This window comes from Myotis brandtii, unplaced genomic scaffold (assembly GCF_000412655.1).
Source record: "Myotis brandtii unplaced genomic scaffold, ASM41265v1 scaffold187, whole genome shotgun sequence".
In the NCBI taxonomy this organism is placed as follows: Eukaryota; Metazoa; Chordata; class Mammalia; order Chiroptera; family Vespertilionidae; genus Myotis; species Myotis brandtii.
This window is the reverse complement of record NW_005356944.1, coordinates 78,252-104,872: the sequence shown is the minus strand read 5'-3', so window position 1 is coordinate 104,872 and position 26,621 is coordinate 78,252. Positions and strand designations below refer to the sequence as shown.

At 41.3% G+C, this 26,621-nt stretch overlaps 2 protein-coding genes across 2 annotated transcripts in view; one reads left to right on the top strand and one right to left on the bottom strand.

The window, feature by feature from the left end:
- LOC102255677 (chromosome unknown open reading frame, human C11orf95) overlaps positions 1-512 on the top strand; it is a gene marked incomplete at its 5' end in the record, with an annotated part of 3,888 nt that extends 3,376 nt beyond the window's left edge. Inside the window, one exon of the mRNA XM_014538196.1 lies at positions 476-512. Coding sequence (XP_014393682.1) covers positions 476-512 — 37 coding nt within the window. The remainder of the gene's footprint in view (positions 1-475) is intronic.
- A 1,963-nt stretch (positions 513-2,475) lies between these two features.
- Positions 2,476-26,621, bottom strand: RTN3 (reticulon 3). The gene is made up of 8 exons (XM_014537979.1): positions 26,582-26,621; positions 23,449-25,803; positions 10,170-10,377; positions 7,816-7,954; positions 7,319-7,388; positions 6,851-6,897; positions 5,980-6,038; positions 2,476-4,599 (listed from the first exon to the last, which is right to left on the bottom strand). The coding sequence occupies exons 1-8, from the start codon at positions 26,604-26,606 to the stop codon at positions 4,554-4,556; spliced, it is 2,949 nt and encodes a 982-aa protein (XP_014393465.1). The 5' UTR covers positions 26,607-26,621; the 3' UTR covers positions 2,476-4,553.

Below are 26,621 nucleotides of genomic sequence, written 5' to 3'. Positions count from 1 at the left end.
AAAGGGATTAGCACTTTTTCCTTTGCTCCTCCTGCTCTGGGGCCCCATTCACCCCGCAGCTCAGGCGCTGCTGCCTCCCTGAGCGCCTCCGTGGGCCGAACCCGGGCACTGGAGGTCCCGGCCCCCGGGCCTCGGCCTTCCTTTCTCTTCCCCGCGGCGGGGCCGGGAAGGGGCCCCGCCATCTCCCAGGCAGGTCCGAGAGGGATGTGTAGATTCATTCTCCTGTGGAGAACAGGTGGCCCCCAAAGCAGGCCCTTTTTGCTCTTTGTATTTTATTTTGAAACTGTATTTAATGCTTTTATATGAAAGGGGAGGGGCGGGGAGAGAGCTGTCCCAGTCACCTTTGCGTGCAAATGTCTTATTTATTATGCGAGTATCAGAGATAAGCTGTGAGGCGGTGGAGAAAGGACTTAAAGGAGTGAGGGCAGGGGTATGAGGGTCCCACACGTCCCATGCGGGACTCCCGCGGCCCCAGCTCTGCTCTTCGCATAGGCCGGTTCTTTGGGTCTTAAGGCCTGAGAGTGGGGAGGCAGCGGCGGCCTCTGTGGACGGGGAACAGCAAGGAGGAAGCCCTTCCCCCATCCCCGCCCCTCAGGCCAGAGCCCAGGGTTCAAGTGCCGCAGGCCCGGTCCCCTCGACTCTTCCTGATTTGGGAATTGGATTTTATACCACGGATTTTATAGCATTTTTATATAATTCAAGATTGTCAGAGTTGGAAAGACCTTGCAGAGTAACTAGTATCTGCCTCCATCCCTTTCACAGATAGGTAAGACGAAGCCCAGAAACTGAATGATCACACAGCCAGCTAGGAACAGTACAAAAACTAGAATAAAAAACTTCCAGTTCAGTTTCTTTGCACTATATGACGCTGCCTCCCAATCTCTGGTAAGTCATAAAAATGTTCCCATCTGACCGACCGCAGGATGGCACGCGCTGGTGCTGCAGGCCACCCCTGCAGTTAGCTGGGACCTGGGGGCGGCGAAGAAGGCACACGTCCCTAGAATGACTAAGGCAGGCCTTGCCACGCAGGCTCAGCAGGGAGGTGTGGGCAGCAGCCCTCTCCAGAACCTCAGTGGGTTTGACTGCTGCCTGGCCCAAGGCCTCCCAGTCCTCCCTTTAGGGCAAGGGCTCCGCCATTGTGTGCGTTGGTGGTGTAGCCTCGGGGAGTCAGGCCTCGGGGGCATGGCCTCGTGGTTGACTGGAAAGTGAGTAACTAGTGTGTGTGAACCTCCAGGCTTTTGAGACAGTATTATGAGCTTGAGACCAGGGATTATGGATGGCACCAGGCTGGGCACTGCCATTCTTTTATTTTCCTTCACACAAGCTGTTTTCAAATCTAGAATTAGTATTCTACCACTTTTGCTACTCTGCCTGTTCAAAAACAGTAGGCATATTGGGGCAGCCTGTTATATTCACCCAAGCCCACTGCCGAAGTTCGGGTAAGCCAGGGCAGTGTGTGGGTTAGGAATGGTATTTCCTCTTGATGGGAGTGGAAGGTCATGGCAGCCCCAAGCACTCCAGTGGTTCTCCAAGTAGCCACCAGACCAGCGTTGTATTGGAACTAAAAGAAACGGAAATGATGAGGCCTCACTTCACTGCATCCACTGGGGTGGGCACGCCCAGCAATGTGTTTAGATGAGCCCTTCAATGATCACAAATGAAGCCCACTTCAATGCCGAGCACCAGCGATCTAGGAAGTGCCAGGGGGTGACTCCTGCTTTGGCTGGAGCCATGGCCTCACTGCCCAGGGCTCAGGGCGTCCTCATCTCTAGGCGTATGCCTCCTTGCCTCGGGAGTCTGACGTGAACAGGTGACGTTGCTTCATGAACTTTTCGTTAATGGTATGCTTGCTATTACGGCCAATATGTAAATGTTACTCTGAATACATATTTATGTACCATGTTAGTGACATTATTCGAACATTTGTATGCATATTTGTCAAGTTTGCATCAGTTACTATTTTTTTAAGTTTCAGCCTAAGCTTTGTAAGGTATGTGGAGTAAATTTTAAAAATCCAGCTTAAGGGCCAGGGCAGCCTTAGTTTTGGAGGAGAGTGAGTCCCAGGTGACAAGTTGTTTCAGCAAAGACCCGATGTATTTAGTTTCCGTTTTCCATGGCGACTGAGTGCATCGTGGCCATGTGTGATTCGGAGGCTGCTTCCTGTGTTCTGGGCGGGGACCCTCAGTTGGTGTGAGACTGAACGGGGACGGCAGACCCCGCTGGCCCCGTCCACTCCTCATCTTGCTCCTGAGGCTCACCTCCTAGAGGGGCTCCTACTTCCTTTCAGAAACCAAATGCACGTCCTTGCTGTGCTGTGGAAGTTCTGCAGTCTTGGGCATCAATACTGGTATCAACTGTTAGTTGCTTTTAAAAGCCGCAAAAGTGGAGTGGGGGTGGGGCCAGTGGAAGCCTTGTTTGGTTCTTACTTTATTCAAACTGTGTATAAAGAATAAAGTTAGCAGAATGACACCAGACTTTTTCTTTTTAATTTTTATTAATACCACATCAATTTAAAGTTTTACAGGAACCAAGATTCAAGCTCCTTAGGTGCTACTATATTTTAATGTTGCACGCACACACACGCACAGTTTCATTAATTTTTCATCTATGGGTTTTTCTTTTTAAAAAAAAACTCCCGTGTGGCACAAAGATCTGCCCAATTATCTAAACACAGCACTAACAGAACAAAAGAGCTAGGGGTGCAGGCTTCCAGTGCAGACAAAGTCCTTTGGAGGGGAAGCCCAAAAAGGTCACCAGTGCACTGACTTCCTGGGAGGCCAAGGATGGGGCTGGAGAATGCATTTTCTATGCCATGACATGAAATCAGTTGAAAATTTCAAAAGGAAAGGGGGCTAAGAAATAGAATGGAGTAAGGCAAGGACACCTTTTACCCATCTAAATTCCTAAGTAATTTCCCCCCAAAAGTAGAAAGACACTTTCCTTCTGCCACCTTCTACACTGCAGTGCTTTGGGACCATCAAAGATCATGGCCCCTACTTTGAAGTCACCAGTGCACATTCCCTCTGGATTAGCATGAGTTACACCTGAAGGAACTCACTGGTGCCTTTCACGTTTACTGAATTTTCATGCTGGAAGGGGAGGAAGACATTTAGTCTCAAACGGGAAGCCAAGGTCCCCCATCGCCCTTCCATGTGAGCTGTTCTGTTGTCTTTTAATTGTGCACAGAGCCCATCAACACCATCTGACCCTGCTGGCGGCCCTGACCTGGCTTCCTGGAACACACTCTCAGAAGGAGCACTGTGGGCCATGGCACAGGTGCTAGGACATTCTATGCGCCTGAAGAGGAAAGGAACCCTCAAAACATCACACCCAGCAGCCAGCCTCTGTTCAAACTGCCTATGAACCACAAAACGCTCTTCCCTACACTCATCTGTGTTCTCAACTACAGACACACACCATCTCCTCCCAAGCCAGCGGGCTGTGGCCCTCAGGGTAAAACGCTGAGCACAGGTTAGAGATGTAGCCTGTGAAGGGGGAGGCTGTAGGGAAAAGATAAAAAAAAGCCTTTGTGTTTCTGTAGTTTGCCTCTGGAGAATGTCCCCCTCCACGGACTGAGATAGGATCACAATAACTCAACAACCGAGGAGCCCACATGCAGGTTTTTTCCTCTAACAAGTTTACAGCAGTTTACAGCAGTTACAGACATTTGTTTCAGAATAAGAAAAGTACAACCATATTTATTAAACTTGAGGTGAGGTGGGTAGGGAAGAGGGAGGAAAGCACATTCAGGAATACGCTCCCAAACTAAAGCTTGGAACTAGTGTCCAAGGACCCACACACCACCTTCCCCAATGGCGGAGCCGCTCCTTCCAGGGTCGGCGGGAGGGAGCGGTGCTCGCGGCAGAGCTCCTGTAGGCTCCCGCTCCAATCCCACCGGCTGTTTCCGTTCTCGGCTATCAGCTGGCTTTCTGGTAACCAGGAATTATTACTATCACCTATAAGTTATTCAGAGTTGAAAGTTCTATCTATAAGTGAAGAAGAGGAATATGAAGAGTAGCTGCTCACATTGTGGGGCAGGAAGAGGGGGTCAAGGGCTGCAAAAAACCCCACAAGCTCGTGGGAAGGAATCCCACTCTTATCCCCAGATAATTTCTTAAGTTAACCATTATTTCTTAACTTAAAAATAAGGGAAAATTATGAGGGGCAGCTATGTAAGAAAATTACATAGCTTTGGAAACTAAAGAGAACCCAAGAGGGGTGTTTTATATTTTTCTCCTTTACCCTCCAATCTTTCCCCTTTCAAGCTACATCACCATTAAGGCTCCACCATCATTAAGGTATTGATTTTGCCTATTCAATTGATTCTGTCTTTATTCTTTTATGTTTTAAGATATCAGTCCATTTTTTAGTCCAATAATTCTTGTGCTTGATTCTGCAGGGAAAGGGAAAGGAGGGGGAAACACCACATTGGAAACAAAAAAGCTTGGAATGCAGGCTCAAGCTGACACTGAGCACGTTCCTTCATAGTACAAGTAACGACAGTGTAACTATTAAATGTTTTAGTAACTGTAGCATTTCTGGTTTCCATGTACTTATTCTGCCTTTTTCTTTGCGATTCCAGGTAGTTTTGCTTGGATCCTATTGAGGGGAGGAAAAAAAGGTAAAAGTAGCCATTAGTTCCAGGTTTTATTTTAACAGTGATGCTGGCGGGCAGTCCTAGACTTGCTGGACAGTGAAAAACCGCTCCCATTTCCGGAGGCTTCCTCTGGATGAAGAGTCTGGTGTGGGCCAAGGTGAGGGGTCTGCCAAGATCCATTCATTCCCTGCCGCTGCCACTAAGGCTGCTGCCTGCCGCCTCTTTCACTGCCAGGGTCCTTCACGGGGGTGGGGGTGGGGGTTCGGGAGAAGAATAAGGAGGACCTGGGCGTAACACCTGCTGACTACACACTGGCAGCCCATTGCTCTGAAAACGCCTGCTCACCCGCTGGTGCCATAAAGGAAACCAGGATTCAGAGTCAAGGAGACATAGTAAAACACTACAGGAACTAGTTCCCAGTCCCCTATCGGACACCAAAGCTGCCTTTTATTTTGTTTATTAATCCTACCAGACCTGAGGCCCTGAGCCTAACTGTCCCCTATACCTGGGCTCCTGAGCATTAAAGAGAAAAAACCAACATGATATAGAAAAATGTTAGTTACATGCAAACAAGTGGTTAGAATAAGATGGAACTTGGAGACATTGTAGAAAATAGGTCTACCTTTCATCTAGCGCCAATATTCCACCTTTGTGTGGAAATTACCGAAAAAACAGTACAGCGGTCTGGTAGGGTTAAGTGTCCCCATGACTAAGGCCATTCACACCCCTCAGCTAATGTCAAAACTGTTCCCTACAAGTGTTACATCCCGGAGCAGGGGGCCAAGTCAGCCAATACTACCAATTCAAGACATTAGGTTCAAAGCCAAGTAAGCAAGGATCGCTTTTCAAAATCCTGAGTGAACAGCAACTAGATACATATTTTGTGTTAACTGTCCTTGCCTGGTTTTAGCTCCAATGTACACCTAACAAGACCAGGTTAAGACCAGGTTAAGATTTTTTTTAAAAAAAGAGATTAGCCAAACCGGTGTGGCTCAGTGGATAGAGCGTCGGCCTGCGGACTGAAAGGTCCCAGGTTCGATTCCGGTCAAGGGCATGTACCTTGGTTGCGGGCACATCCCCAGTAGGAGGTGTGCAGGAGGCAGCTGGTCGATGTTTCTCTCTCATCGATGTTTCTAACTCTCTATCCCTCTCCCTTCCTCTCTGTAAAAAATCAATAAAATATATTAAAAAAATAATAAAAAGAGATTAAATAATTTCTTTTAAAATCAAACTATTAACCAAGGTGCCCCCCACCCCCCGGGTGAAAATCACATTTCAGGGTGAAAAATTGGCACCAACATTTTACATTGGGGACAAAAAGTCATTGGGGCGGGGGGTGGGAGCACACGTTATGAGGAAATGTGGAACCTAAGCATACTTACTTCTCAACAATCGACTTGGTCTGATCACGCACGATGCCAACATAGTGATCAATCTGGGTCTTTAAGGAAGGAAAGTGACTTAGTTGTGGCAACACACAGATTAACAATTTTCCTGAAGGCAATGTTCTTTTCTCTAAGTGTAACTATTTTTAAAAAACGCTATTGAATATTCTGGAAAATAAAAATAATGCCCAGCTTTTACAAGTGTTTTTAAAACTCCAGATTTCAGACTTTAAATTAAACCATAAACATCCCATATTCAGTTGCAGTAAAAACCACTAATTTCTTCTGCAGAGTCTTACTTGCTAGGTGTTTTCTTTAGAGAAACTGGACTATAATAGCATTTTCTGAATACTAGATAATGTATCTAATCTATTTCCTGTAATCATAAATGTATTTTGGCTCCTGGGTAAGACTAATTCATTTAATACCAAAAAGTCTGCTGATGGATGACTTAATCCAAAAATAATAACCTCATAAATCTAGTGTACTCTTTAGGCACCATTCCACAATGCAAACACCTGCTCAGACTGATGGAGTCCCATATTACCCTTAATATTTTCTTTTTAGATATGAGCTTTTATTTCTTTAAATATTTTTCCAACTTATTTTAACAGATAATGCAGCTATGTGATAAAAACACAAAAGGCACACAACTAAGCATAAAAAGTAGTCTTCCTGCCCTTATCTCTCCTAGACAGTTTGTCTACTAGAGGAAACCACTGCTACCAGTTTCTTACAGGCACCTGACTTATAAAGTCGGACTGCAGGAATGGTAGAGATTGCTCTGAACTCTCGTTACCTAAAAAATGAACTAAAACTCGTCACACATCAACTGGCATGATCTGACTTGAAGCAGGCCAAAGCTTACCTTGTACTTCTCATAGACAATTGGAACACTGAAAATGAGCAGTTCAGCTGTAAGACAGAATCATGGGACATGGCAAGTGTAAGTGTGAGACAGTCACAAAGTCTCAGGACTCAAGTAACACACAGGTTTTCCTCAGGAAATACAGGGAAACACAGATCTCCAATATGAGAAATGTCTAGATCTCTCAATTAAGGACAGTTAGATACAGGTACATTGATTCTTATAAATTTAAGATCCCCATATGTAAATCAAATCTAGATGACTCTCCTTTGCTTCTAGCTGTTCTGATATTTAAAATTAGGACCAAATTAATAAACCTACAGCCACACAATATCTAGGTTCAAGGTCTCTATGGATGTTAAAGGCGGGGCCATTCGGAAGCAATGGAGCCATGCTGGGCATTCTCTTCGCTCTTAACTCTTACCAATGACTTCAAAGAGCATGGAGACATTTTCCTTGCCATCTTACCAAGAATCAGAAGGGTGATTCCATTGAAAACGGCACCAACATAGGTCATCAGCCACATGAAGACAGCCAGCTGTGAAGGCCAACATCAGGGGGTTAAGCAGGAATAATTATGACACAAACTTCAGGTTAGCCAATGCCATTTTCCTCTAGCTAGTTAAGTCTACATAAATTTAGTGATGTATGCCATAAATCATTTCAAAATAAAGGTTACCCCATTTGCACTGTACGTTTGAGGGTGGATAAGAGAATTCTGTAGTTTTCTTAGGCCCAAAGACTGTAATTGCATTTCTGTCGATTACATTATCCTGTTAGTTCTCCAGGTTCACGAGATACTTTCTCCACCGACTCCTGTCTTCATTTTTACAGGTTGATGGAGACAAGCATACAATTGTTTTTATCTGTGGAAACCCCACTTATTGTTTTTCCTCTGAAGTATAACCTAGTCTCTGGTTTTCCTTTTCCTCACCACCAAAAGCTTAAAGGGTAGCGGAACGAACCTTCAAGGAGTCAACTAGATCTTCCACCAGAAAGAGACGGATAACGAGCTTCAGGGCCCGGTTGACGTGCACCATGGCAGCATTCACATAGTTATGGAAAGCTTCTGAGGACAGAGTGATGTCTACATCCAGGTAGGATCTTCCAGAAGAAGAAACAACAGTCAGGTATTTGACACGGAAGGAGAAGACCTCTTTCTGTGAGCATAGCCATTCTTTAGAGTGTGAAATTCCCCCACGGACGCACCTTAGAAATCTCTAGGGGCATGTTTTGCTGTCACGGATGGGGTGGGGGCACCACTGTCATTTAATGGCAGAGGCAAAGATGTCAGATGTCTGCGAAGTGTAAAATGGTCCACAAGGTGTTTTTCCTCACAGTTTTAACATATCTTGAATTTTCTAAAATTGTATTTTGTTTACTAAACTTTACTAAGTTTTCCCCCCCACCATTTTGGAAAATCACATCTGTATTGTAGATTATACATGTAGGTGCCAAGTACCTGATGTTTTACTATTATTATTGTTTTTTGGTGTACTCATTTCCAAGCAATTATATATTGACTGGAACACATATTATTTTATTATACATGGCTATTTTGTCATTTCTTTATATTACAATTAGGATCTATTTTAAAAATTTTGTTTATAAATATGTTATTTATAAATTTCATTTCAAAATGATAAAGGAGGCATTATAAAATATTTGTTAAAAAAATATAAAGGAGGGGAGCTACTGAGTTTGACTGGGTTGAAAATTACAGAAAAAGAAACACCTGGTTCTGTTCCCAGAGGCACTACAGACTCGAGATGTAAACATTTGCTTGTAACTTGTCATTCACTGAGGACTCTGAGTGCCTACTGAGAGCCACTCTGAGGTGCTGGGCCATCAGGACAGATAAGGCTGCTTTTGCCTTAGAGAGCCTACAGTCTTGTGGGGAAAACAGAGTAACAGGCATGTTTTTCTTTCCTATTTATTAAAAAAACATTTACCACCAAATACGAAAATTATAAAAATTAATGCAACTTGACAAAACACATTTTACAAATCCACAACAGTGTCATCCAAGAGACATGACATCTGAGCTTATGGCAAAATAATAAAATGTATTCACTCCTTCATTGAACAACTATTGATTTGTTAAAGCTAATTTGCAATAACTTTTCAAATGTCACATATAGTTTAAATTATTCCTTCTATTGCCGAAACCGGTTTGGCTCAGTGGATAGAGCGTCGGCCTGCGAACTGAAGGGTCCCAGGTTCGATTCCGGTCAAGGGCATGTACCTTGGCTGCGGGCACATCTCCAGTGGGGGGCGTGCAGGAGGCAGCTGATCGATGTTTCTCTCTCATCGATGTTTCTAACTCTCTATCTCTCTCCCTTCCTCTCTGTAAAAAAATCAATAAAAAAAAATATATATAAAAAAATTATTCCTTCTATTTTCACCAAGAGAAAACACAAGGACCAAAGCCACAACCGGACACCTATTCTGTCACAGTTCTGAGAGGTCACAACAGGGTTTCTTTCTCTATGAGAAAAGCGTTTTTAAAACATTGTCATTTGCTAATGTTAACACTTTTTATGGTCTAAGATTTTCAAGAGGAAAAGTGTGAGGAATACAGGTGTTACAGTTATAGCCCAGTCAAAAAAGCTAGCAACTGGCTTTCAGAAATGCATGACCTACATTCATCAAAACTTGCCCCTGGTATTAAGAAAACTAAAGGAAAGATAAGGAGGGGGCTGCGTGCCCTGAGACCCCGGCCAGGGCCCACCTGCCTGGTACAGACCCTACACTACAGACAACCCCATGGTGCTGAACCCTGGCAGCTAGCCTGAGGGGCGGCAGATCTTACCTGTACAGTTTTATTGTACCGAGAGACTCCCTTGCATCACACACCTTTACATGGAGTCAGGTTTTTAATTATATGTATAAAGAATAAATATATATAACAAAAAAAGGGAAGAAGGAAATCAGTATAAAACCAAGGGCAACACGCCGAATTCTGATCATCACCAAGAACGCAGCCTTAACACCCAGCTTTCAAAGTCGTTTTAAGATTTGACATGTGGGGCTTACACATGTGCTTGGGCGCCGTCTAACTGAGTGCTGTCCTCAGCGCCACCCTTCCCTGCTCAGGAACTCAGACAGTCCTCTTTGGTCTTAAAGTGTGAGACTCTAGCTGGTCAAGAAGTCCTTGGCCATTTCTTAAAGAGGTCCCATGGTGTCTAGTTGATGTTTCATGTCACCGATTGGACCCTATAATTCTTGATTTTTCATCAGGTCTGATTTTTACACCTGCCCAGCCTCAGTGAACCCTTTTAATAAACTGTAAAGTGTTACTTGTGATCCTTCAACTCACTTGAATGGATGTCCTTCTTCTGACTTCTGCACAGCTTGGATGACAGACCTGTAGACCCTGAAGCTGATGGTGACAGAGAGAAGAGCCAGGATGAGGTAAGAAACCACACTGATGACACTGAAAGCTGCCAGGGAAAGCAGCACGATCAGCGTGGTGCCGAAGACAAGCCCAGTCTTCTTCACGTCTCGCCAGAAGATCAGATCGTGCACTGCGAGAGAGAGGGACGCGAGTTACACGGACACCCCGCGCCACTGGCCAGGACGGTCCTCTGGCTGCGTCCTGCACGCCTGAGAAGCCGGGACTAGCATTCAATTACAGGTGCCCCCTCCCCTCAGAGACTCTGATAGGTGAAAATCACATATGCCAGGGGTGATGATTCACACTACAAAAGGTTCCTCTAGTTCCTGGACAGGTTTATAAAAATGTAGGAACTTATTTTTTAGAGGTGGCTCTTGAAGTACAATGGGGTAAAGTATCATTTACTTTAAATGTTTCAGCAGAAAGGATGGTAGAGCAAGTGTGGTAAAATCTTGATAACTGTTGACTAAATTAAACAAACGGTGCCTACAGTTTAATTGGGTCAACAAGCTATAAAACCAAAGCTAAAATGAAATTTATAAATTGGGCTGGGGGCAGAGAGAGTGGTGAATAAAAATATATCAAGCTCTATTAGTGTTAGTTAAAATTAAACACCAGTCTCTGTTCATCTGAAGAGTACTCAGGAAGGATTATGGGTATGGGACCATATAATTATCTAAAAAACAATACTTTTGAGAGTAAGTGGGGCTACTAATAGTAATTGTTAGGAAATGGGTATAATGAACCAAGGCTGTCCCAAGCAAGTGGGTCTTGTGGTCGGGGACATCCGCACTGAAGAGACCTCAAAAACCCTGCTGTACACTGCTGGCAATGACCTCCAATCTAGCAATGCTACTACACTGGAATGTCAATCTGCGAAGGCTGACCGCAACATTAATGACTCTATTTCAAGTTTCCTCTGTGCTATTCTTTGCTTATACAAAAAAGAGTAAGGGCTTTGGAGTTGGAGAAACATGAGTATGAGTCCTGGTAATTTTTAGTCATATTACCCTAATTAACCTTTCTAAACCTTTGTTTTCTCATCTATAAAGTGAAGAAAGTGACACCTATGTCCACGTTGTTTTAAGGAATATATGTGGCTAATGCATGTAGAAAGCGTAGCATTGTAAATGACACACGGTAACCACTCAAATGTGAACTATAATCAAAATATGGAATTCTGTGATTGGGGGTAAAGTGAACTTGAACCTGATTCCAGCTGACCCACTAGCACTTAGTTCTTCCCCATAGTCAGCTTCAATACTCTTCTCTGAAGCCTAACCTTAGCTAGAGCCAAGGGAACCTAACGTGAAACTAAGAAAACACTAAGATAAACTTATTGTCTAGAAGAAATAATCACTGGTTCTAAGATTCCAGTTAAGGGATGTGACTACTAGGAGAAAGTAGGGATTAGGATCGCTGAGGGGAGGTTGAGAGTCCCAGACAGCGACGTTGCAAAGGAGAGAGAGAAATGGGAGGCAACTCAGGCTCACTTGACTGAGCAGGAAAGCTGAACAGAATGCTGCCTACTTATGAGAGCAATTCCCATAACCAGAGACCAAGTATATGTATGTCACTTTTCATATATCTATCTACAGGGAGAGTTTCAGCACAGAACACTTAGCGATGGAACACACTGATACCATGTGCCTCCTGATGTAATGTACTGAGAAGGACACATCACTTGTATGGTATTCTTGCCAAAAACATAAAAACTGAATCTAATGAGAAAACACTAGACAAACACAGACTGAGAATTAGTCTACAAAACAGCTAGCCTGTATTCTTCAAAAATGTCAATGGTGTGAAAGACAGGAGACTTGACAACACATAAATGCGAAGTGAGATCACAGACTGGACACTGGATACCAGGGTAAAATAGCTATAAAGAACATCATGGGGACAATTGACAAAATTTGGATGTGAACTATATAACTGATAAAAGTACTGTGTCAGTGTTAAATTTCCTACATTTGATAAAAATTTAGTGTACTATAAAACAAAAAAATATATCATTCAAAAGAAACACACTCCAAAGTATTTAGGGCAGTTGTTCCCAACCTTTTTTTGGCCACGCCCCACCTAAGCATCTCTAAAATCCTGATGCCTCCTTGTGACATACAACTCCTGCTCTGACCGGTTTGGCTCAGTGGATAGAGCATCGGCCTGTGAACTGAAGGGTCCCAGGTTCGATTCTGGTCAAGGGCATGTACCTTGGTTCCGGGCACATCCCCAGTCGGGGGTGTGCAGGAGGCAGCTGATCGATGTTTCTCTCTCATCAATGTTTCTGACTCTCTATCCCTCTCCCTTCCTCTCTGTAAAAAATCAATAAAATATATTTAAAAAAAAAAAAGAGTGAACTCCTAATCATGGAGGAAGAATAAAAGGCCATTAACTTGGTCTAAACAAGCTTCCCAAGAACATGGCATCCATGAAAGAGAAAAATAAAAGAACAAAAGGACAGTTGAAGTACTGAGGAAGAAATCACTAAGAAATTGTTTAAAAAATAATATAAAAAATAGCAAATAAAGTTTCAAAACATATAATAGAGAACTGAAATGCATAAATGTCACAATATATATTTATATACTGTATATGAGGCCCTACAACCATAAGAAATGCAAAAAGTTCACTACTAATAACTAATTCTCAAATTGCTCCCCTTAAAAGTCAAATTGCCCCCTGTGGGGCATGTGCTCCATGTTGGGAACCACTGATTTACAAATAAAGGGCCAGGATGTTTGCAACTAGCTCTTAAATGGTCAGGAAAAACCCTGAATCTATAGAGAAGAGGGAGGGAGGGAGTGATAAAGCAAAAGTGACTACATGTTAACATTGGTGAACTAGACCAAGGGTTATATGGGAGTTTTTTTGTACTATGCATGTTAGTCTTTAAATTTGAAATATTTGAAAGAATAAGAAAAAGAAACTCTTAGAGAATAAGGCTGGGCCCCAGAAAGTAAAAGACCATGCTGTATCAGAGAAGGGAAAAGCGACAGTCTCTAAAGGCAAATAAATCCACTTTTGTGCAAATCAGAAAAACCACCCTATCCTCATGACTTCACTGCCATCTGCTGGAAAACTGTCATAAGGAATACGCAAACCTACAATGGTTAACACATGTGAATGGTGCCCCCTAGAGGTGTGCAGTACACAACTTGGATGACATGTATATAGTGAGGGAAGGGGAGAGTGGCATGAGATGATGCTGGAGCTGAGGGAGGGGCTAGATCATGGAGCACTTTCAAAGAGCAAGGAAAAGGCCTTGGATTTTACCTCAGATGAAATGCGAAGTCACTACAGACTGTCAAGCAGGGGGATAACATGATATATTTTAACAAGAGAAACCATTTCACTGCTGCAAAGAGAACATGGATTGCGATGGGGCAGGTGTGAAAACAGAAAGGTTCCCTAGGAGGCTAACTGAAGGTTCAAGTGAGAGATGATGGCCATTTAGATAAGGATGGAGATGAGTGGACAGATTTGAGCTGTATTTTTGAGGTAGAACAGGCAGAACTTGATGGACTGGATGCAGAAGGTGATGAAATATGAATGACACCTAGGTTTGGGGCCTGAGAAATGGATGGATGTGGTGTTATTTATGGAGAAGAGGAAGAGTAGAGGACAGAGTATGTTAACTTTGGGATGGATCCTAGAGGTATCCATTATTAAAGAGGCGGTTAGATCCACCAGTGTGGAGTACACAGGGCAAGTCTGAACTAGAAATACGAAATGGATGAGGTTACCGAGTATTGATAGGGAAGAAGGGCCAATTCTGAGGCCCATTCATAGATCTGAAGATTGGAAGAGGGACTAATGTTTCTATTTTCTCAATAAGAAAGAGCTGAGATCACTAGCTGGGTGGGGTCAGGGGAGCAAAGAAGGTTTACAGAGAGAGCAAAAGATATAAAATGGTTATTTCAGAAAAGCGAGAAAGTGTCCTAAAGCTCTTAGAAAACACAGTATATCTTTGTGACCTTAGGCAATGGCTTCTCAGATATGACACCAAAAGCACAAATGACCAAAAACAAAACAAAACAAAAGATAAACTGGACTATATAAAAATTAAAAACCTCTGTGCTGTAAATGGTACCAAGAAAGTGACAAGATACTCATAAAATAACAGTATATTTGCAAATTATATATCTGGTAAAGTATTTGTATCTAGATATATAAAGAATTATATATAACTAATCAGTCCAATTGAAAATGACCAAAGGATCTGAAGAGATATTTCTCCAAAGATATACAAATGGCCAATAAGTACATTAAAGATGCTCAACATCATCAGTCATTAGGGAAATGCAAATCAATACCACACTGAACCCACTTGGATGGCTATAATAAAGAATTACAATAACAAATATTGGCAAGAATGTGGTGAAACTGGAGCCTACCTTCCTACTGGGAATGAAAAATGGTGCAGCCACTTTGGATAACAATTTGACAGCTCCTCAAAGAGTTAGACATAGTTATTATATGACCCAGCAATTCCACTCTTAGGCAAATGCCCAAGAGAAATGAAAACATATGACACAAAAAATTGCACACACCAATGTTTATAGAAACATTATTCATAACAGCCCCAAAGTGGAAACAATCCAAACACCAACAATTGATGAATGCACAATAAAGGGTAGTATATCCATACAACGGGATTATTATTTGGCAATAAAAAGGAATGAAGTTCTGATGCTACAAAGCTTGAAGACATTAGGCTAAAAAAGCCAATTACAGAAGCCACATGTTATATGATTTTATTTATATAAAAAAGCAGGAATAAGCATATAGGAGGCAGCCAATCAATGATTCTCTCTCATCATTGATGTTTCTATCTCTCTCTCCCTCTCCCTTTCTCTCTGAAATCAATACAAATATATTTTTTTTAAAAAAAGAAAAGAAAAGAAATGGATAAACTGGGCTCTGGCTAGTGTGGCCAGTTGTAGCACTGTCCTGTACACTGAGAGGTGGCAGGTTTGATTCCCACTTAGGGCACGTATCTAGGTTGCTGGTTTGATCCTGGTTGGGGCACATACAGCAGGCAAGCAATCGATGTTTCTCTCTCACATGGATGTTTCTCTCTCTCTCTCTCTCTCTCCCCCTCACTCTGTCTAAAATCAATTTTTTAAAAAAGCATATCGTCAGGTGAGGAAAAAATAAATAAAAGAAAAAGCAAGATTGGTTTAACATTCATAAATCATTCAATATAATTCATCCTGTCAACAAACTGAAAAAGAATAACCATATGATCATCTTAAAAGATACAGAAAAGGCATTTAACAAAAATCCAATATCCCTTCAGATAAAATCTCTCAGCAAACTAGGTTAGAGAAGGAAATGTCTGCAACTCGATAAAGGGAACCTAGAGCTAATATACTTAATAAAAGAAGACAAGGGTGTTCTCTCCTAGAACTTCTATTAAACACTGCACTAGAGATTCTAGTCAGTACAGTAAGTCAGTAAAAATAAAAGGCACCCAAACTGGAAAGGAAGCAGTAAAACTATCATTAGTCACAGATAGCATGACTGCCTGTGCAGAAAATCTGACGGAATCTACATGAAAGCTATAGAATGAATTTAGCAAGTTTGCAGAATGTAAGGTCAATATACAAAATCAATTATATTTCTACATATTGACATTAACCACTCAGAAATTGAGTTAAATACCATTTAAAATAGCATGAAAATATGAAAACACTTAGACATAGATTCTAGCTAAAGCTATATAACACCTGTACACTTAAATCTATAAAACATGCTGAGAAACTAATGAAGTCCTAAATTAATAGAATGCTATACTGTTTTCATGAGTTAAAACTAAAAATTGTTAACATGTTAACTGTCCCCAAATTTATCTATAATTTGATGTAATTCCAACAGAATTTTTTTAAATATATATTTTATTGATTTTTTACAGAGAGGAAGGGAGAGGGATAGAGAGTTAGAAACATCGATGAGAGAGAAACATCGATCAGCTGCCTCCTGCACACCCCCGACTGGGGATGTGCCCACAACCAAGGTACATGCCCCTGACCGGAATCGAACCTGGGACCCTTGAGTCCACAGGCTGATGCTCTATCCACTGAGCCAAACCGGTCAGGGCAACAACAGAATTTTTTTTTGTAAAGAATGGACAAAGTGCGCTGACCGGTTTGGCTCAGTGGATAGAGCGTCGGCCTGTGGACTGAAAGGTCCCAGGTTCGATTCCAGTCAAGGGCATGTACCTTGGTTGCGGGCACATCCCCAGTGGGGGGTATGCAGGAGGCAGCTGATCGATATTTCTCTCTCATCGATGTTTCTAGCTCTCTATCCTTCTCCCTTCCTCTCTGTAAAAAATCAATAAAATATATTTAAAAAAATAAAAAGAAATGGACAACGTGATTCTAAAATTCCTATGGAAATGCAAAAGACCTACTGTTGTGTCTCAATATGTTTCAAGTCTTGTGCTGTACTAATTATGCCTTTTATTTTCTTAGAATCCATTTCAATACATAACACAGCTTCTTTTTATAACTTTATGTAAGCAAAACCAATCACTTCTCAGTCATTTTATTTTGCTAATGGCAGACGAAGTATCAAAGAATGTCTGTATTCACCAGAGCGTTTCTATTGCTGGTGGAATTATGAGTGATTCCTTTCTTTTATTTTTCAAATCTTCTATAATGTGACCTTATTACTTTTATTTTTAAAACTTTAAAAATAAAGCGGGCCCTGATATATGGTGAGAGGAGATTTGACTTTGGGTGTGGGCACATGGTGCAATATACAGATCCTATAACACAGAAACCCACACCTGAAACCTATATGTTCATACTGACCAATGTCACACCAATAATTTAATAAAAAATAAACTAAAACTTTAAAGGGTGCCTATCTCTTACCCTTAGTAAAAGATGCCCGCTGCAGTACCCTTCTTACACCAAAAGAGGGCACTAACACACCCAATGGTAATCTCAAGGTTAAGGAAAAAGATACTGGTTCCTGCCATTTTACAGAAAACGGCAGCGAACCTTGTTGATTCTCTAACCACTGATCTTTATTACTGAATTTTGGGAAAGCCCTTGATTTGACTACAACTTCAGTCATTCCCAAAGGTCAATTGTCTTTTTAAAAATGTTTTTACTGATTTCAGAGAGAGGAAGGCAGGAGAGGGGCAGAAACATCAATGATGAGAGAGAATCTTCAATCGGCAGCCTCCTGAAGCCCAGGCATGTGCTAACTGGGAACGGGGACATCCTTGATCATAAGTCCATGCTCAACCACTGAGTCACGCAGGCAGGGCTAAAGTTTTATGTCTTGATGTGAGTATTCCAAGTCCTCCAATTTTGTTCTTTTTCAAGATGGCTTTGTATTTGCTAGGTTCTGTGCATTTCTATTAGACATTTTAGAATGAGCCTGTTGATTTCTAAAGAAAAATTCTCCATGGACTTTGAATTGCCTTGAATCCATAGATGAATTTGGGCAGGACTAGATGTTAACAATTTCGAAGCTTCCAATCCATGAACACAGCATAGCTCTCCTCTTATAGACAGTTCTTTAGCTTCTCTTTGCAGTTTTGTAGTTTTCAGTATAGAGGTCTTGCACATTTTTTTGTTGTTAAATTTATTCCTATTTTATGCCTTTGATGCCATTGTAAATAAAACTTAAAAAAAATTCACTTCGGATTATTTTCTGCTAGTGTATATCCTATATAGTAAGAGAAACATGTAAATTGACCATCCCTCCGCTACGCTCACCAGCCAATCAGGAGTATGCAAATTAACCCAACAAAAGTGGCGGTTTAATTTGCATACACAGGCACTGAGCGGCCTGGGTCTCAGGAACATCCTCGGGACCCAGGCCGCTCCTAGCCTGTAGGCCTGCACGTAGGCCCTGAGTGGCCAGGGTCCCAGAATGCCCCCGGCCACCCCGGGCACAGGCGGATGTTCCCGCCCCGTGGCCGCTTGTGCGTGCACCAGCGCCAAGTGGCGGCCCAGGTCCACACCCCCCAGCCCGGTGCCCACAACACGCGGGGCTGGCTGCCGGCCTTGGGGGCGTGCGGAGACCCAGCAGCCACCGCATGTGTGGCCCAGGATCTCCGCATGCCCCCAAGCCTGGTGCCCACAACATGGTGAAGGGACTGGAGATCATGTTGATGAAAACACCTTGGCAGCTGCGGTGGCTGGCAGTGGCTGCAGCAGCGGGGGGATGGGGCTGGCGCCTTTCCCTGATCAGCCTGGTCGCCTCTGCAGAGGGAGGCCAGACTGAGGCTTAGGCCACTCCCTAAGCCGTCAGTAGGATATCCCCTGAGGGCTCCCAGTCTGAGAGGGGGCAGGCTGGGCTGAGGGGAACCCCACCCCTCCAGTGCACAAATTTCATGCACCAGGCCCCTAGTCCTATATAATAAAAGTGTAGTATGCAAATTGTCTCCTCGACCAGGAGTTCGACCAGGGGGTGGGGCCGGCCAGGGGAAGGGAGGGAGGCCCCGGCTGGCAGCTGGCAGCTGCTAGGGCCTCTAGTAATAAATAAAACATTTGAGTTTTGTGTATTAACCTAATATCCTGTATAACCTTGCTAAATTCACTTATTACTCCTAGTCGCTTTGTAGATTCCTTAGCATTTTCTATGTAAACAATTATGTCATCTGTAAATTAAGACAGTTTAACAATTTCTTTTCCAGACTTCATTCCTTTTATTTCTATATCTTATTGTAATTCAACGGGTAGGACTTCCAGTGTGATGTTGAATACAAATGGCCAGAGTGAGCACCCTTGCCTTACCCAATTTTAGGATGAAATGCTCAATATTTTGGCATTAAATACAACATCAATTGTACTTTTCAATAGATGCCACTTAGCCCTAGCCAGTTTGGCTCTGTGGTTAGAACGCTGGCCCGTGGACTCAAGGGTCTCGGATTCAATTCTGGTCAAGGGCACATACCTTGGTTGCAGGCTCTATCTCCGTGTGGGAGACAACCAATTGATGTGTCTCTCTCATACCTCTCCTTCTCCCTCTCCCTCTCTCTCTGAAAATCACTGGGGGAAAATATGCTTTGGTCAGGATTAACAAAACAAAAAAATAGATGCAATTTATTAGATTGGGATTACCTTCTATTCCTAGTTTGCTGAAAAACAAAACAAAAAACCAAACCACAAAAACAAAAAACAAAAAACCACACACAAAAGAACACCCCAAAACCAAACCCAAACAAACAAACCCAAACCTTTTTTTAAATCAGATAAGGATGTTTTTCACATGCCTTTTCTGTATTAATTGAAATAATCACATAGTTTTTATTCTTGTTATGTTAATGTGGTAAATTATGTTTATTAAATTTCCAATCTTAAAACAAGCTGTATTCCTGGAACAAACCCTGCTTGATGCATTAGCCTTTTGGTATATTGTTGGATTTGATTTGCTAATAATGTCTTAAGAATTTTTCATCTTATGTTCATGAGAAACATTAGTCTATAAACTTTTTTGTAATATCTTTGTCCAGTTTTGTTGTTACTATATACTAGTCTGAGTTGGAAAGTGCTCTTTTTCCTTAAATGCCTGGAAGAATCTAGTAAAACCTGAGCCTGGACATTTTTTTGGGTAAGATTTTTTGGAAAAAAAACTTAATAGAAATTGTGTTAGCTTTGGTAAGCTTATAATTTTCCAGGAATTTATCCATATCATTTAAATTGATGGACTCGTTGGCATAAAGTTCATAATATTCTATTATCCTTTTAATAGGATCTCAAGTGATAATCCCTTTATCATGCTTGATATTGGTAATCTGTTTTCTCTTTTTTTCTTGATTAATCAAGAAATCAACTTTGTTGATCTTTTCCAAAAACCAAATTTTGGCATCCTTAATTTTGTTTTTTATTCCATTGATTTCTGCCCTTACCTTTATAACTTCCTTCCTTCTACTTACTTTGGGCTTACTTAGTTCTCTTTCTAGCTTCTTCTTTTTAAAAAAATATATTTTTATTAATTTCAGAGAGGAAGGGAGAGGAGAAGGAGAGAGAGAAACATCAATGATGAGAGAGAATCATTGTTTGGCTGCCTCCTGCACACCCCACACTGGGGATCAAGCTGGCAACCTGGGCATGTGCCTTTATCAGGAATCGAACCGTGACCTCATAGTTCATAGGTTGACACTCAGCCACTGAGCCTCGCCGGCCAGGCATTTTTCTAGCTTCTTAAGTGGAAACCTTAGACATTGGATTTAGATATTTTTCTTTTCTAATCTAAGTATTAGACCTATAAGTTTCCCTTTCAGCACTGTGTTCTACAAGTTTGATACACAGTATTGTATTTTCATTGTCATTCAGTTTAAAATATTTAAAAATTTTCCTTGTGATTTCATTAAGCCATAGATTATGTAAAAGTGTCTTTGCTTAATTTCCAAATATTTGGGAATTTTCCTAGGTATCTTATTTTCCTGTTTTAAAATTTAATTTCATTATATTCTTAGAGCATATTTGATATTATCTTAGTCCTTTAAATTTACTGAGTTGTTTTATGGCCTAGCATACTGTCTATATTGGTGAATGTATACCTTGTACACCTGGAAAAGAACTAGAGACTGATACATCTTACTGAAGTAGCTTACATTTGAAGAGATTTATTCATAAAGTAAGACAATTTTAAAAGGTTTTCAATTCTGAAACCCACAAAGGAAGATCTGTCATGTTCTTGGTCTAATTATACTGGTCTTCCTTAATTATCATCTAAAAATATCTACTAATCATAGAATTGTCAGTGACAAATATCCTAAATTTCCATAGCCGTTTTCATCTCTCACACTGGATTAAATAACTCAGTTGGGAATTACTTAGTAGTTACGAACAACTTTAAATACTACAACACTATAAAGTAAAGCAAAATAATTACCACCATATTAACAAGGAAGATGCTGAACCAGTTAGGCTGGTTGTCTAAGGTCACACTAAAGCAGGAACTTGCCAGAATTAGACACTGGAGTTCTTATAGTCTAATTATCATATGCCTCATCACTCAAAAGAACTACTGTAAGAATTATAACAACTCATGTAGAAACCTAAGTTATACCAGAGTCAGAGAATCATATTACTAAAATGATATTCAAGATCATCTACTAAAAAACAACCTTGTAGGTTGCTTAGTGTAAAAAAAAAAAATGATCATCTACTTCAATATCCTCACTTTACAGATTGTTCAATGTCACACTTCTAGACACAGTAAATGGGAGAATATGGCACTCCTAAATCCAAGTTCAATAATCTTCAATTACTTGAGAATAACAGCTATCCTTCACTGCCATTTCAAATTCTTGAGTTTATAAAAAATCCTTGATGTTTTCACTGATAATTATGAACAATGCATTCACTTAATTAACAATTAATTAAATAATTATCTGGCCAGGTCCTACACTTGGTGCTAAATGAATATTTACTATGTCATAGGCACTGTTACTTGCATTTTCACATTTAATCTTCAAAATACTATTATAAATTATCTCTATTTTAAGGAATAAAATTTATTTATTTTTAAAAATATGTTTTTATTATTTTTTTTAGAGAGAGAGGGAGGGAGAAGGATAGAGATAGAAACATCGATGATAGAGAAACATCAATTGGCTGCCCCCTGCACACCCACTACAGGGGTAGAACCAGTAACCTCTTTGTTCCTGGGTCAACACTCAATGGCTTAGCCACACCAACCGGGCAAGGATTAAAATTTAGGAAGATCAAGTTATCTGCGCATGGTCTTCAGTGAAGAAATGCCTCTATACAAGGTAAATGGTGCCCTTCTGCCACAGCAGCCATAGCTCTGTGGTACCCTATGGCCATGGGCCCTCAACAAGGGCCACAAAGTGACCAAGAATGTCAGGAAGCCGAGGCACAGCCAGGAACATGGGCACCTACCAAGCACATGGAAGTAGTGCAAGTTGGTGAGGGACAAGGTCCGAGAGTTGTGAGATTTGCTCCTCATGAAGGGCAGCCCAGTAGGAGGAGCTGAGCAGTGTTCTGGCTGTAAGAAGGGGAAACCAGCTGCCAAGGTCTGAGCCCCTCCCCACTCTGTGCATAAAAAAACCTTACAGAAAAAAAGGTAAGTGGTATAATCACGCATAAGTTTATACTAACAAAAATCTCACTTTTGTTTTAGACAACTCTCTATGATTTCATTTGAAAAAAGGGATTGTCAAAAGTCTGAAAAACCACAGATCCCCACATAGCACCTGACACTGACCACAGAGGAAGTACAGAACTTGGTATCAGGTTAGAGGTTGATGGTCCCTTTTGGAGGGCTTTAAATATCCTTTTTTTCTTACACTTTCCAAGACTCTAGAAAAGACAGCATTTTAACTGAAGGTCAATTGCTAGGAAAGTAATCATTTAAATAAACAGAATATTAGGGGAGGGCTTCTAGTACCATATAATGAGTTCGGCCTGAACAACATTAAGTGAGTTCCAAAGTAGAAGGATACATAAGTTGTCTTAAGTATTACTCACAAAATAGTACTATAATACAGGTTACCTACTTTCAGAGCATAAAATCTCTATGGTATAAGATCAAATTAATTAAAAGTTTCATTTACTGTCTATCCCAGCAGGAATTCCTTCATCTTTGATTGCCAAATAGATTGCACAAGGCCCATAGCAAAAAACTCAAGTGTTAAATAGTGTTATTATTATGAAGATTTAAAATAAGCTTTGTAAATAAGAGCCTAAAGATATTCTTTTAATTTTCAGAGAGGAGGGGGGAGGGAGAGAGAGAGATAGACTTCAGTGATGAGAGAGAATCAATGATCGGCTGCCTCCTGCACACCCCACACTGGGGATCGAGCCCGCAACCCGGGCATGTGCCCTGACCGAGACTTGAACCCTGAACTCCCGGTTCATAGGTTGACCCTCAACCACCCAGCCATGCCTGTCTGGCAAGAGATTCTTAAAAGCAGTGTTCACCCTAGGGTCAACCAATAAGGAAAGGAGAACCTAGAAAAAACTGGAATAAAAAAATATTTTTTTAGAATATTAACTTGAACAATTGGTCTGCTTTGGGAAATATTTGTATAAGCAAACCAAGCAAACATTAAAAAAACAACAACCCTTCCTCTCCCAAGTTTACAGTGTGTTTTTATCCTAGCCATAATCTGGTGATATAAATCAGAGACTAAGAAAAATGGCACTCTGATAAAGTAATCATAGCAGAATTCACCGCATGCAGTATTTCAAATGGAAACGGTTACCTGAGAAGTCTGTCAGAAGTCTTGCTAGGACATGCTTGTTTACCAGTTCAGTCTTGTTAAGGCTGGAAATAAAATCTATGCTAGTAGTTTCTTTGATAACAGTGGGCTTTTCGGAAATCCCAAGGTCAGATCCAGTTTTGACATCGGCGTGTTCTAGGACATCGTGCGATCTCTGTGGCCGAGAATATTCTGGAGCAAATGTGAAAGTCTGCTTGAGTATTTCTTCAGAAGGAGACTCTATTTTATCTGGTAACTTCTCACCCTGCCTTTCACTCAGTTCTTTAAGGGCTCTGATTGTGAGCTGTTCCTGTTCCCAGTCAAGAGATGCTACTGAAGTACCGTGGGTGGGGAAAACATCCAAAAGCTCACTTCCACTTGTTTGTTTGTTTTGTTGAGAGTATTTGCTTTTTGGGTCTTTAATTTCAGAACCACCTGACTCACTTTCATGCAAGACTTCTACAGGAAGAGTTGTTCTGAAATCCATAGTCTTCTCTGATGTTGCTTCAAATACATTTCCTTTATCTTTATCTTTATCTACTATTCCTTTCTCCCTGGTTTCTGTAAAGGCTGCTATCAGGTCCTCTGGGGAAGAATCATCTGTATCTGTAATATTTTTTTCATGTAATGACTCCAAATAGGTAGAGGCTGTCACATTTAGTGAGAATTCAGTCTCATTAAAATGATTTGAAGATGCTGCTGAAGGAAGTTTTGGGTCCTCAGTTATAACAACCTTTTCAGCAGGAGTAGTTTCACTCATTCTGTCTGACCGCTTCACATCTCCTGACATGACAATCATATCATGTACTTGGGAACATGCCACCATACTGGCTGGACTCCTTTTAAGAAAATCAGGCTGAACTTTTGGCTCAGAGTCATTGACAGACCCTTCAAAGGTTTCAGATGTTTTGGTTTCCCTATTATAATTGAGAATTTCTTTGACTTCTCTTTCATCTGCTTTTACAATAGCACTTGAAGTGGAGACAGGTTTTCCAGTCTGAATTTTGCTACTTTCAAATGAAACATCAGCTGTGATGTCTTCTATTACTGTGTCATCAGACTCACCAGAACTATCAGCCTCTGTCCCTTCTCCCAACACAGAGCTCTGCCAGTTCATTTCGCCTTTCAGGGGGCCATCGGGTAAAAGCACTTTCACTGTGGCCCCTCCAGAACCCAAAGAGACACATTTCTCAAACGGAGACACAGGTAACGCTGAAAGTGTGTCGTCTTGTTTCTGCACATTGCCTCGCACACCTTTACTACTGACGTCTGCCATGGAATTGAGACAGCCCGGTACAGGCTTTCTAATGACAGCATTTTCTTGTGAGAGAGATGATTCTGCCCCGTCACCTGTTGATTTACTGATGGGAGTGCTCCCATTAATAGAACACACAGAAGTTTTCTGATGCGTGTTAGTTTTAAGATTTATAACTGGAATTTTTGAATTATATTCACTCATGTCAAGTCCTGTAGTTCTGGTGACATAGTCAGATTTATCACTCTGCTGTTTCACTTGGGGAACCAAATCCCAAGTCAGTATCTCATTAGTGAAGTTATGCATATCACTCACACATCTAGACACCTCTTCCAATGCTGCAGTTGTGTGTGAAAACTGTCTAGTGAGCAATGCAGAGGTTGGGTAACACCCTGCCTCTTTATTTCTTAGTGGAAATACTTTGTCATTAGACTCTGAAATGTCTGCAGATGATTCTCTATCGGTGTGCATTGCCCAACTATCAAAATCATTTGCGCTCTCCTTATATGCATCTTTAAATTCTTTGTCAAATGCTGCTTTGTCAATAATTACTTCAAATGGTGATTCAGGGGAGTCCTTTTCAATAACACCACCTCCTGAAACTTTGCACGGGGATAAGGAGTTCGTACAAATGCCTTCTGCCTTAGACTGCTCAGTGGGTGGTTTCTGGGCAGTTAGCAAAATGAATTTGTCATCAGCATCCAAGGCAGTTTTGTCGTCCCTACTTGGTATCTCATTTAGGTTCTTGGACTCTTGATTTTTATTTATTTGCTCTTCCATCTGAACAACTTTCTCTGAGAGAAAAGCAGGACGATCTGGGAAACTGGCTGGGATGGAAGGATGGTTACAGTGACCTCCTTCTGCAACAGAAACTGGGGAGTTGGCTCCATCTTTACTGGTCCCCTGAGGCTTTTCCATCGTTTTCACATCTAGAAGAGCCAAGCAGTCCTTTCCTTTTCCTTCTTTGGCTAAAATAGGCTGGCTGCCTAACTCTTTGCTTTGCTCTCCATGGAGTATTGTACGGTCAGTGTTATGTATTTCAGAAGATGCAAAAAAGGAGGAAGTCCTAATTTCTGAAGGTGGCTCATCAGAGCAGAGACCCTCTATGATTGAAATTTGAAAGAAAAGAATTGTTTACCAAGTACAATTACACATTAGCTAGTCAGGCCAAGCAGCATGCGTTTTATTTTTTAAAGTACATATATACACACAGGATGTATATATACACACACAAATATTTAACAAAAACAATGCCAACAGTTATCCTATAAGACATGCATACAATTGCCAATGGTGAAACAGAAAAGCCACATCATGCTACAAATTGCAAATGACAAAAATTCATGACAAATACTTTTCAGTCTGCTTTTTCTATTGTAAAGGGAAAGCATAAAGAAGAGATGAGACTGGGACACCTGGGAAAGTTCCCCTCCTTTGTTTTGGTAGAGCTATTTAACAGAAATAACGCCATCCATACAAAACAACTTGATGTTATGAAGTACTGATAAACTCTCATCTGTAAACTGAACAATTCAGAAGACACTGCTTCTATAAATCCACTGCTACAGTCTTAGAATCTGAGAAGAACAAACAGTGACCAGAGTTCTTTTTGATTTTTAGGAGATACAGTGAATCCCCTCTGAGCCAAAAAATCAGACTAGAATTATTCTGTTCTATCCATTGGGAAGACTGGTCCCATGTACAGAAGGCCTCAACATTTTAAGCTAAAGGTACTGAAAAAGCTTGCCTGCTCCAAAATCCTACCACCGATTTGCCAATTCAACCAAAACTGAACTATGCAAATTGATTTCTTAAGAGATAACTCCAGAAATACTTTTAAAACAGAAAATATCTTTCTAGAAAGTATACATTAAGGCTTACCAGTTATTAACACCACTGTAGCCATTGATTTAGCACACTG